Raw genomic sequence first — 13,572 nt, 5'->3', positions numbered from 1 at the left:
AGGGTGGCAAGGTGTCTGGGTGGCACAATGTGGTCTCTGGCACCGCCACTCCAAAGGTCCATTTAATGTGATCAGCGGCGTTGGCTGGCCTGCGTCATGCAGTGCAATCTTGGCCACCAACTCAAATGGCCCCAGAGCTAACAGAACAGAACCCAGTCTGTTCCTCTCCTCCCCCTCTCTCTCCTTCTCTCCTTCTTCCCTCTGATAACCCCTTCCTTCCTCCCGTCCTCCTCCCATGCTGCCTGCTGCCCCCTAAGGCATGCCTTGGAGGAAAGGCAGTCAGACACAAATTGGCTCAGGGGCTGTTGGCCGGGCCCACTGTAGTCAATCAGATGAATACTGAGCAGGCCAGACTCCAACACCCAATCTCTCTCTCTCTCTCTCTCTCTCTCTCTCTCTCTCTCTCTCTCTCTCTCTCTCTCTCTCTCTCTTTCTGTGACTAGAATGAGAGGAGAAGTGGAGGGGGAATAGAGGCATGACAGTAAGATAGGGAGAGAGTGGAGGAGTGGGGGATTTGTGATGGAGGGTTAATTTGTTGGCTGTCCTGGAGGAGCTTCCTTCCACCTTAAACAGGCTCACACAGACACACATACTTAAACACACACATCGAAACACAGTCGGCACACACACATCTGCACACACACCAGAAGAAGTGAGATAGGATATATTATATAAAGTTGGAGGATACATCAGCAGTAGATGAAATTCATATTTCATTTTCTAAATGACACAAACCATCCTCCAGCACCACCAGCAGCCCAGAACTAACAAACCATCCTCCAGCACCACCAGCAGCCCAGCACTAACAAACTATCCTCCAGCTCCACTAGCAGCCCAGCACTAACAAACCATCCTCCAGCACCCCCAGCAGCCCAGCACTAACAAACCATCCTCCAGCACCACCAGCAGCCCAGCACTAACAAACCATCCTCCAGCACCACCAGCAGCCCAGCACTAACAAACCATCCTCCAGCACCACCAGCAGCCCAGCACTAACAAACCATCCTCCAGCACCACCAGCAGCCCAGCACTAACAAACCATCCTCCAGCACCAGCAGCCCAGCACTAACAAACCATCCTCCAGCACCAGCAGCCCAGCACTAACAAACCATCCTCCAGCACCACCAGCAGCCCAGTGCTAACAAACCATCCTCCAGCACCAGCAGCCCAGCACTAACGAACCATCCTCCAGCACCACCAGCAGCCCAGCACTAACAAACCATCCTCCAGCACCAGCAGCCCAGCACTAACGAACCATCCTCCAGCACCAGCAGCCCAGCACTAACGAACCATCCTCCAGCACCACCAGCAGCCCAGCACTAACAAACCATCCTCCAACACCAGCAGCCCAGCACTAACGAACCATCCTCCAACACCACCAGCAGCCCAGCACTAACAAACCATCCTCCAGCACCAGCAGCCCAGCACTAACAAACCATCCTCCAACACCACCAGCAGCCCAGCATTAACAAACCATCCTCCAACACCAGCAGCCCAGCACTAACAAACCATCATCCAGCACCAGCAGCCCAGCACTAACGAACCATCCTCCAGCACCAGCAGCCCAGCACTAACAAACCGTCCTCCAGCACCAGCAGCCCAGCACTAACAAACCATCCTCCAGCACCACCAGCCCAGCACTAACAAGCCTGGAAACCCTGGACTTCGGCTGTGTCTTAATGACACCCTATTCCCTACATTTGACCAGAGCCATATGGGCCCAGGTCAAAAGTTGTGCACTGCATAGGGAATAGGGTGCCGTTTGGGATGCAGGTGCATAACAGCACTCTGCACTTAGAACCCAGCAGCAGCAGTAACATCTATATTGAAAACTGTCCATTGTGTTTCGTCTCTGCACCATTACACAGTACAAGCTAGCTATAGCTGCGGTAAAAGAAGGCTGATTTAGATGGAAAGAGACATCCACTGCATTGTGCTGGCTGTCAACTGACCGCTCTATTGAGAGGAGGGTCCTGGGTGTGGATGAAGATAGATGGATAGCAGTGAGAGAGCGGAGGATCCTGGGTGTAGATAGATGGATAGCAGTGAGAGAGCGGAGGATCCTGGGTGTGGATAAAGATAGATGGATAGCAGTGAGAGAGCGGAGGATCCTGGGTGTGGATAAAGATAGATGGATAGCAGTGAGAGAACGGAGGATCCTGGGTGTGGATAAAGATAGATGGATAGCAGTGAGAGAGAGGAGGATCCTGGGTGTGGATGAAAGATAGATGGATAGCAGTGAGAGAGCGGAGGATCCTGGGTGTGGATGAAAGATAGATGGATAGCAGCAAGAGAGAGGAGGATCCTGGGTGTGGATGAAAGATAGATGGATAGCAGTGAGAGAACGGAGGATCCTGGGTGTGGATGAAAGATAGATGGATAGCAGTGAGAGAGAGGAGGATCCTGGGTGTGGATGAAAGATAGATGGATAGCAGTGAGAGAGCGGAGGATCCTGGGTGTGGATGAAAGATAGATGGATAGCAGCAAGAGAGAGGAGGATCCTGGGTGTGGATGAAAGATAGATGGATAGCAGTGAGAGAACGGAGGATCCTGGGTGTGGATGAAAGATAGATGGATAGCAGTGAGAGAGAGGAGGATCCTGGGTGTGGATGAAAGATAGATGGATAGCAGTGAGAGAGCGGAGGATCCTGGGTGTGGATGAAAGATAGATGGATAGCAGCAAGAGAGAGGAGGATCCTGGGTGTGGATGAAAGATAGATGGATAGCAGTGAGAGAACGGAGGATCATGGGTGTGGATGAAAGATAGATGGATAGCAGTGAGAGAGAGGAGGATCCTGGGTGTGGATGAAAGATAGATGGATAGCAGTGAGAGAGCGGAGGATCCTGGGTGTGGATGAAAGATAGATGGATAGCAGTGAGAGAACGGAGGATCCTGGGTGTGGATGAAAGATAGATGGATAGCAGTGAGAGAGCGGAGGATCCTGGGTGTGGATAGATGGATAGCAGTGAGAGAGAGGAGGATCCTGGGTGTGGATGAAAGATAGATGGATAGCAGTGAGAGAACGGAGGATCCTGGGTGTGGATAAAGATAGATGGATAGCAGTGAGAGAACGGAGATGGATAGCAGTGAGAGAGCGGAGGATCCTGGGTGTGGATAAAGATAGATGGATATCAGCAAGAGAGCGGAGGATCCTGGGTGTGGATGAAAGATAGATGGATAGCAGTGAGAGAGCGGAGGATCCTGGGTGTGGATGAAAGATAGATGGATAGCAGTGAGAGAACGGAGGATCCTGGGTGTGGATGAAAGATAGATGGATAGCAGTGAGAGAGCGGAGGATCCTGGGTGTGGATAGATGGATAGCAGTGAGAGAGAGGAGGATCCTGGGTGTGGATGAAAGATAGATGGATAGCAGTGAGAGAGCGGAGGATCCTGGGTGTGGATGAAAGATAGATGGATAGCAGTGAGAGAGAGGAGGATCCTGGGTGTGGATGAAAGATAGATGGATAGCAGTGAGAGAGAGGAGGATCCTGGGTGTGGATAAAGATAGATGGATATCAGCAAGAGAGCGGAGGATCCTGGGTGGATGAAAGATAGATGGATAGCAGTGAGAGAGAGGAGGATCCTGGGTGTGGATGAAAGATAGATGGATAGCAGTGAGAGAGAGGAGGATCCTGGGTGTGGATAAAGATAGATGGATATCAGCAAGAGAGCGGAGGATCCTGGGTGGATGAAAGATAGATGGATAGCAGTGAGAGAACGGAGATGGATAGCAGTGAGAGAGCGGAGGATCCTGGGTGTGGATAAAGATAGATGGATATCAGCAAGAGAGCGGAGGATCCTGGGTGGATGAAAGATAGATGGATAGCAGTGAGAGAGAGGAGGATCCTGGGTGTGGATAAAGATAGATGGATAGCAGTGAGAGAGCGGAGGATCCTGGGTGTGGATAAAGATAGATGGATATCAGCAAGAGAGCGGAGGATCCTGGGTGGATGAAAGATAGATGGATAGCAGTGAGAGAGAGGAGGAAGAGGAAGCCGGACTGATAGAGCGAGGGCAGATGAAAAGAGCAATACAGTCAACTAGGAAAGTTGTTAGGAGCCCTGCTGTTTCTGTTTTCCCCCAGCACACACACACACACACACACACACACACACACACACACACACACACACACACACACACGCACAGACGCACACACAATCAGCTCTGAGAGGCTTGTCTTGTTGAGGAGGAGAGGAAGTGTCAGGCTTTTGATACAGATCCAATGTTAAAGTACAGAACTATACTTGTCGCTGTTTGTCGTTCCTAAGTGTGATTGTTGTTTCCCCGTAGGTCTTTGTCACGTCACTATAGTAACTTTGTCATCACGTCACTTGGTCGCTAATGTGTCTGTAATATGTTACATTGGAAATGAAGCAGATTATTTTGTCCTTTAAAGTGTGGGTCGTGGCTGAACACTGTTAGGACCAGGACGTAGATGTAGAAGTTATTACAGTTTTATAACATAGAGACAGAGATGTCGGGCAATAGAAGTGATGATACAGATGTCATGTCGTCTCTCTGTTTGCGTACTGGGAGCAGGAGACAGTGTGTGGACATTACGGTCTTTCTATAGTCTGTCATGGAATATATCCTATGGTGAGCTGACATCACCTATTTATTGTATTAGTCTTTCAGATATACTCAGACTTTATCCTACGGGGAATCATGTTTTGTGAGACAGACAGACAAGGTCTCTGTTATTATAGCAGAATGAATGGCTGTCTTCATCAGGCACTTCTGTTCTGATCTATGTGTTTTTCCCAGATTAGATATTCTGGCATATTAATCATGACACATTGTCATTCTCCTGATGTCGCTCATTATGGAGAAGCAGAGACTGACACAGATGTACCAAATGGCACCCTATTCCCTACATAGTGCACTACTTTTGACCAGAGCCTTATGGGCCCTGATCAAAAGTAGTGCACTATATATGGAAAAGGGTGCCTTTTGGGACGAAACCTAACACTGCCTTGTGCTAAATGTCACCTGGTCCCCCGCAAACAAATGACAACAATTAACAGATCCTAGATCAGCACTACTACTCTGAGACGCTTTATGGGCCCAGGTGTATGTTCGTCACCCAGGTGTACGTTCGTCACCCAGTTGTGAGTTCGTCACCCAGGTGTGCGTTCGTCACCCAGTTGTGCATTCATCACCCAGTTGTGCATTCATCACCCAGTTGTGCGTTCGTCACACAGTTGTGCGTTCGTCACCCAGGTGTGCGTTCGTCACCCATTGTGCGTTCATCACCCAGGTGTACGTTTGTCACCCAGGTGTGCGTTCGTCACCCAGGTGTGCGTTCGTCACCCAGGTGTGTGTTCATCACCCAGGTATGTGTTCGTCACCCACTTGTGAGTTCGTCACCCACTTGTGCGTTCGTCACCCATTGTGCGTTCGTCACCCAGTTGTGCATTCATCACCCAGTTGTGCATTCATCACCCATTATGGAATCTTCTCAGGTTTTGGCCTGCCATATGAGTTCTGCTATACTCACAGACACCATTCAAACAGTTTTAGAAACTTCAGAGTGTTTTCTATCAAAATCTACTAATTATATGCATATTCTCGTTTCTGGGCAAGAGTAGTAACCAGTTTAAATCTGGTACGTTTTTTATCCGGCCGTGCAAATACTGCCCCCTAGCCCCAACAGGTTTTAAGCATAGTCCCTTTACCCCTACCTACATGTACAAATTTCGTTGACTAACCTGTACCCCCGCACATTGACACGGTACCGGTACCCCCTGTATATAGCCTCGTTATTGTTATGTACTTTTCTTGTGTTACTTTTTTTTTAAATGTTATTTTTACTTTAGTTTATTTAGTAAATATTTTCTTAACTCTATTTCTTGTACTGCATTGTTGGTTAAGGGCTTGTAAAGTAAGAATTAGACGGTAAGGTCTTCCTACACCTGTTGTATTCGGAGCATGTGACAAATACAATTTGATTTGATTTAAAGTGATAAGGCCCAAGGGGGTGTGTCATATGGCCAGTATACCACAGCTAAGGCCTGATCTTAGTGCCTGGACACCGCCCTTAGCCGTGGTATACTGGCTGTATACTACAAACCCTTGAGGTGCCTTATTACTGTTATAAACTGGTTACCAACGTTATTAGATCAGTAAAATCATTTTTGGGGTCATCCCCATGGTATACCACGGCTTTCAGCCAATCAGCATTCAGGGCTGGAACCACCCGGTTTATAATAATATATATGCCATTTAAAGTATAAACAACTGTAGTAGCCTACTGTGTGTTGTCTGCTCTTAAACTCACTGTCAGCAGACCAGTAGGCTGTACATATCCACCAAAGCTATTCACTGGCCGTGATGAGAATATCATCTGTATTACTTGAAGAACACATTTCAAACACTTGTAGAACCGCTCATCTAAAGGCATGGTCCTGCACAATATACTTAGACGCATACTACTGTAATTGACTTAACTACTCAATAACAAAACATGATTCCCCAAAAATAGCTCGGTAAGTATTGAGCTCAGTGTGGTAACTAACCAGGGTGTGTGTTTGTGTGCCTCCAGGTGTTCAACACCTACTGTAACGAGGACTATGACAGGAGGAATGAGGAGGTGGACCCGGTGGCCTCGTCAGCAGAGTACGAGCTGGAGAAGAGGGTGGAGAAACTAGAGCTGTTCCCTGTAGAGCTGGAGAAAGGTAGGAAGACCTGGGGACGATCCCAAATAGACAGCATATAACCATATCCTATATAACCTTACTCCATATGCACTATCCCTTTACTCCCTACCCCATATGCACTATCCCGTCACTCCCTACCCCATATGCACTATCCCGTCACTCCCTACCCCATATGCACTATCCCTTCACTCCCTACCCCATATGCACTATCCCTTCACTCCCTACCCCATATGCACTATCCCTTCACTCCCTACCCCATATGCACTATCCCTTCACTCCCTACCCCATATGCACTATCCCTTCACTCCATACCCCATATGCACTATCCCTTCACTCCCTACCCCATATGCACTATCCCTTCACTCCCTACCCCATATGCACTATCCCTTCACTCCCTACCCCATATGCACTATCCCTTCACTCCCTATCCCATATGCACTATCCCTTCACTCCCTACCCCATATGCACTATCGCTTCACTCCCTACCCCATATGCACTATCCCTTCACTCCCTACCCCATACGCACTATCCCTTCACTCCCTACCCCATACGCACTATCCCTTCACTCCCTACCCCATATGCACTATCCCTTCACTCCCTACCCCATACGCACTATCCCTTCACTCCCTACCCCATATGCACTATCCCTTCACTCCCTACCCCATATGCACTATCCCTTCACTCCCTACCCCATATGCACTATCCCTTCACTCCCTACCCCATATGCACTATCCCTTCACTCCCTATCCCATATGCACTATCCCTTCACTCCCTATCCCATATGCACTATCCCTTCACTCCCTACCCCATAAGATAAATATGGCTTTGTGGGCATTCGTATACCACATTGTTTGTACCTGTCCAGTCCTGGTTATGGATAGGAGTGAGCATAGTGGTTAGTGCTAGGCGTCAATTTGGGGTTCAGCATAAAACATTTCCCAGATAAAACTGAAGAGGAAATACAAAGCGATATTTAGGGTTAGCTAGTGTCTGCAGAGTTAGGGTTAGCTAGTGTCTGCAGAGTTAGGGTTATCTAGTGTCTGCAGAGTTAGGGTTAGCTAGTGTCTGCAGAGTTAGGGTTAGCTAGTGTCTGCAGAGTTAGGGTTATCTAGTGTCTGCAGAGTTAGGGTTAGCTAGTGTCTGCAGGGTTAGGGTTAGCTAGTGTCTGTAGAGTTAGGGTTAGCTAGTGTCTGCAGGGTTAGGGTTATCTAGTGTCTGCAGGGTTAGGGTTAGCTAGTGTCTGCAGAGCTAGGGTTAGCTAGTGTCTGCAGGGTTAGGGTTAGCTAGTGTCTGTAGAGTTAGGGTTAGCTAGTGTCTGCAGGGTTAGGGTTAGCTAGTGTCTGTAGAGTTAGGGTTAGCTAGTGTCTGCAGAGTTAGGGTTATCTAGTGTCTGCAGAGTTAGGGTTAGCTTAGTGTCTGCAGGGTTAGGGTTAGCTAGTGTCTGCAGAGTTAGGGTTAGCTAGTGTCTGCAGGGTTAGGGTTAGCTAGTGTCTGCAGAGTTAGGGTTAGCTAGTGTCTGCAGAGTTAGGGTTAGCTAGTGTCTGCAGGGTTAGGGTTAGCTAGTGTCTGCAGGGTTAGGGTTAGCTAGTGTCTGCAGGGTTAGGGTTAGCTAGTGTCTGCAGAGTTAGGGTTAGCTAGTGTCTGCAGGGTTAGGGTTAGCTAGTGTCTGTAGAGTTAGGGTTAGATAGTGTCTGCAGAGTTAGGGTTAGATAGTGTCTGCAGAGTTAGGGTTATCTAGTGTCTGCAGAGTTAGGGTTAGCTAGTGTCTGCAGGGTTAGGGTTAGATAGTGTCTGCAGAGTTAGGGTTATCTAGTGTCTGCAGGGTTAGGGTTAGCTAGTGTCTGCGAGGTTACAGTAAGGGTTAGCTAGTGTCTGCAGGATTAGGGTTAGCTAGTGTCTGCAGAGTTAGGGTTAGCTAGTGTCTGCAGAGTTAGGGTTAGCTAGTGTCTGCAGAGTTAGGGTTAGCTAGTGTCTGCAGGGTTAGGGTTATCTAGTGTCTGCAGAGTTAGGGTTAGCTAGTGTCTGCAGGGTTAGGGTTAGCTAGTGTCTGCGAGGTTACAGTAAGGGTTAGCTAGTGTCTGCAGAGTTAGGGTTATCTAGTGTCTGCAGAGTTAGGGTTAGCTTAGTGTCTGCAGGGTTAGGGTTAGCTAGTGTCTGCAGAGTTAGGGTTAGCTAGTGTCTGCAGGGTTAGGGTTAGCTAGTGTCTGCAGAGTTAGGGTTAGCTAGTGTCTGCAGGGTTAGGGTTAGCTAGTGTCTGTAGAGTTAGGGTTAGCTAGTGTCTGCAGGGTTAGGGTTAGCTAGTGTCTGCAGAGTTAGGGTTAGCTAGTGTCTGCAGAGTTAGGGTTAGCTAGTGTCTGCAGAGTTAGGGGTTATCTAGTGTCTGCAGAGTTAGGGTTAGCTAGTGTCTGCAGGGTTAGGGTTAGCTAGTGTCTGCGAGGTTACAGTAAGGGTTAGCTAGTGTCTGCAGAGTTAGGGTTAGCTAGTGTCTGCAGGGTTAGGGTTAGCTAGTGTCTGCAGAGTTAGGGTCATCTAGTGTCTGCAGGGTTAGGGTTAGCTAGTGTCTGCAGGGTTAGGGTTAGCTAGTGTCTGCAGAGTTAGGGTTAGCTAGTGTCTGCAGAGTTAGGGTCATCTAGTGTCTGCAGGGTTAGGGTTAGCTAGTGTCTGCAGAGTTAGGGTTAGCTAGTGTCTGCAGAGTTAGGGTTAACTAGTGTCTGCGGAGTATACACACATACACAGACACTTGTCATTGTATAACTCCTGTCTCCTTTCTGCCAGATGATGATGGTCTTGGTATCAGCATCATAGGGATGGGAGTGGGCGCTGACGCCGGTCTGGAGAAACTGGGAATCTTTGTCAAGACTGTCATTGAGGGCGGGGCGGCTGAGAGAGATGACAGGTAAGAGCTTTCTGCTTCCTGAGTAGGTGCCACCTCAATCCCTACACACTGACATACACACAAGTGCACACACACAGACAAGTGCACACTATGCCGTTCTGACATTGCTCATCCATATATTTATATATTCTTAATTCCATTCCTTTACTTATATTTGTGTGTATTAGGAATGTGTTTTGAAATTGTCAGATATTACTTGTTAGATGTTGCTTCACTGGTGGAGCTAGAAACACAAGCATTTCGCTACACCTGCAGTAACATCTGCTAAACACGTGTATGTGACCAATATCATTTGATTTGATTTGACACACACAGACACACACACACTCCAGTCCCCATGGCCCAGAGAGATTTAGCAGCAGGAATCTGGGATTACAGCCAGGAGAGAGACATGGCCTGAAACTGAAGGAACGGCTCTGGGATGTTATCGCACCCTGCAGTTACAGCTGTGTGTGTGTGTGTGTGTGTGTGTGTGTGTGTGTGTGTGTGTGTGTGTGTGTGTGTGTGCGTGCGTGCGTGCGTGCGTGCGTGCGTGCGTGCGTGCGTGTGAAACCTGGTAGGCCAGATACAGTCGTACTCAGATCAGAGCTCCACAGCAGGCTACCAGTGTATTACCTCATACAGTACTCCCAATCTGACTCACATTCCCACCAACAAGATTATTCAAGCTTTTAGAGCCTTTGTTATTTATTTTATTGAAACGTTATTTAACTAGGCAAGTTAACACCTTGTAAGGGTAGGTAACAACACATATGCTACGCTGCCTGACACAGTGGAATATATAAATGGCGTGTTAGTGAGTTCCAACCACACAGGAACATGTTGGAGGTATTACTATGGGTTAAGTGTTAATATGGGTTAGGTGTTAATATGGGTTAGGTGTTAATATGGGTTAGGTGTTAATATGGGTTAGGGTTAGGTGTTAATATGGTAGAGAGCCATATCAGAAGGGATGTTCTGTGTAGTATAACACAGAGCTCTGATTTAATAGACACACAAACATGGACATACACACACACAAACACACAGCCAGGGAGCGAGATCCCCTGAATCCTCTCTGCATCATCTAACGTTGAGCCTCCCAGTTCCAACACACACACACACACACAGCCAGGGAGCGAGATTCCCTGAATCCTCTCTGCATCATCTAACGCTGAGCCTTCCAGTCCCACCACACACCTTGCTAAAATCTGAGGGTGGATCTCTCTTAGCTAGAGATTTAACATGAGACTGAGACAGAGAACAGAGAGGTCTAGCTGGCTGCCCTCAGGTGTGCTGTTGTGGGCGGGAAGCTGGGAAGCGCTCTGTGCTCAGAATGCAATTTCCTTTTCATCATTAGGTCCCTGCCTGACTCAGCTGGTTATGAGTGGTGCTTAATTAGTTGGTGTGTGGATTCCAAATACACCTTAATTCCTATATAATAAACTACTTTTGACCAGGGCCAATAGAGTAGAGTGTCAGTACTGTACATAAATCAATTCTATTGGTTCCCCTTTAAGGCTGTATGATTGTTTCGCGACCCCTTGACCAATGAAATGTTTTCAAAATAGCTTGTCATCAAACCTCTTTAGTCCATTGACTCTCAAAGTTGTCCGTTAAACCCTATATCTCCACCACGGCTCTTGAAGTGAAGCCAGAGTTGCGATGTCTGTGGTTTTCCTGCATATTGGGCTACTTTAACAACAATGTCACGGGTGAAAATGTATTGTAAATTACCTTGTGTTATTATGCAATTGTTAATGGCCATGTTTCGTTAATTCAATTGGAAGTTATCAAAGCTCTATCGCAGTTGTCGACCAGTTGTTAGAACGCATTAGATTGACGGTAAAATTCAGTCAGATCAATAAAATTAAAATTAACAAACACTGGCTGTTGTTGACAAGCATATTCAGTTCATATACATATTATTAATATTTAATTCAGTGAATGAAATGACGATCTCATCCTCAGTAGCATATTCCAGCAGGCTATTGGGAAACACAAGCATTTCTTACCTCAAATCACCAAGCTATTCATGTTGAATAAATTAGTCTGTTCATTTGAAGTAAGCAAGCTGCTAATTCGTTCAGTATACGTCTTGCCTATATCTTGGCTAGGCTACTGTAGATTATCCTGAAATGAGATGTTGGCCTATCAGGGGCTATAGGCTACCTGCATCTATCTAAGCAAACCATGGCAAAATTGAATTACAATTATAAACCCAGATTTTATCTGTAGCCTATGCCTATTGAAATGACAAGTCAATCTCAATCTAATTTATAACTGTTTGTAGTCTTAACATCTGGTTTGTGGTATCTGCCCAAATACCACGGTTAACGGCTGTATTCGGGAAATCCGCGTTGCATCATGATTAGGAACAGCCCTTAGCCGTGGTATATTGGCCAAATAGGGAAAGGGAAAGGGAGATACCTAGTCAATTATACAACTGAATGTATTCAACTGAAATGTGTCTTCCTCATTTAACCCTCTGAATCAGAGAGGTACGGGGAGGTGCCTTAATCAACATCCACGTCATCGGCGCCCGGGGAACAGTGGGTTAACTGCCTTGCTCAGGGTGCAGAATGACTGATTTTTACCTTGTCAGCTCGGGATTCCATCCAGCAACCTTTCATATACCATGCCCCCTCGTGCCTTATTGCTTAATCATAGCAGTCAGGTGAGTTAACTCGACGTCCATTGATGGAAAATTATCTGGCAAGTTTAATAATAATGGCAAATAAAGTTTTCTCTTGCAACATATTCAAATTAGTTTATTACGTCATGTCCGCAATAATTATTATTTTGATGAAAACCGAATTTTGATTCTAACTTTGTTACAAGTTACGTCAATATTCCTTCTTAATTGGCTCGATAACGTTATGGAAAAAGGGTTTCTTTTATAAATGTCTTTCAAAGTCTTTCAAGATATGTTCACCCTCTAGTTTGTATTGTCATCGGAACAACTTAGTCCTTTTTGAACAGACTAAAGGTTTATCTATTTGACAATAGAAATAAAGGATTTCCTGATTTAACACAGCAAATCTACTGTGGCAATTTACCCGACACTATGATTGGATACTAATGTTGGTGCAGCCTACTGTTATTTTATTCGTTTCCTGTTTATGTTATCCATAAGTGGTTGGTATGGTCATTTCTTATAAAAAAAATGGGGGTAAAATATCGCTGGACTGTCCATATTTGAAATGTGTAACCAAATTATCAGAGGGATTGAGTTATTTGTGCCAGAAGGGAGTCGGCCGGAATCAAACCAACGCCGACCCGGATGGCTTTATATGTGCGCGTTGAAGACAGCGGTCCTAACTGCTAGATCACCACAGGCCACGATTGAACTCAGTTTTGACAGTTCATTCGTAACCATAGGATACACTCAACACTGTATGTCGTAGCCTAGTGAATACCAATATATATCTTGTGTTATTAAGCTATATAAAACAACGGTTGTTAATTAATGTGTATGGAGGCATTTCAGATCCATTTTTCTACATTTGAATATTGCAGTAATAGGACCTAGGCCTAGCGTTTGAGGGAGCGAGAGAGAATATTATTTTGATAGCAAGCCTGATCCCAATGACTCGACTTCCACCACATGGAAAGAGAACTGCTTATTTTCAAAAATCACGAGACTCATTTGAATTTCCAGATGCAACAAGAAAATTCTCCGCTACAAAAGAGTGATCAAGTTAAGATCCGACATCTGTTTTTGCGTCCCAAATGTATGGGCCCTGGCCAAAAGTAGTGCACTAAATAGGGAAGTGAATAGGGTGTCATTGGGGACACAGGCACTTGGATAACCTTGTTTCCTCTGTTGACCAAAGTTGCATTGGCTCACAATCCCTGGGCGCTAGCATACAGCGTTAGCTACACATCCTGTCATGTCCTAGCTAACGCCATGATTTGAATAGGGTTAGGCAATAGTGCTGCTCCACTATTGTAATGGAGAGTGGTTGCCTCAAGACAGTCTAGTCTTGCTCTGTATTCAGTCATTTACTTCCTGGTCTATGTTGACCATATCTCGC

At 46.4% G+C, this 13,572-nt stretch overlaps 1 protein-coding gene across 8 annotated transcripts in view; it reads left to right on the top strand.

The window, feature by feature from the left end:
* The window catches only part of LOC115174012 (neurabin-1), a 110,707-nt gene that overhangs the window by 34,728 nt on the left and 62,407 nt on the right, over positions 1 to 13,572 (top strand). For all 8 annotated transcript variants that reach the window (XM_029732606.1, XM_029732602.1, XM_029732605.1 and 5 more), the window contains 2 exons: positions 6,546 to 6,678; positions 9,436 to 9,556. In XM_029732606.1, the coding sequence (XP_029588466.1) occupies positions 6,546 to 6,678; positions 9,436 to 9,556 (254 nt within the window). The remainder of the gene's footprint in view (positions 1 to 6,545; positions 6,679 to 9,435; positions 9,557 to 13,572) is intronic.

The sequence above is a fragment of the Salmo trutta genome, chromosome 34 (assembly GCF_901001165.1).
Source record: "Salmo trutta chromosome 34, fSalTru1.1, whole genome shotgun sequence".
NCBI classification, from domain to species: domain Eukaryota; kingdom Metazoa; phylum Chordata; class Actinopteri; order Salmoniformes; family Salmonidae; genus Salmo; species Salmo trutta.
Note: the sequence above shows the minus strand (reverse complement) of the source record. Positions and strands in the feature narration are given on the sequence as shown.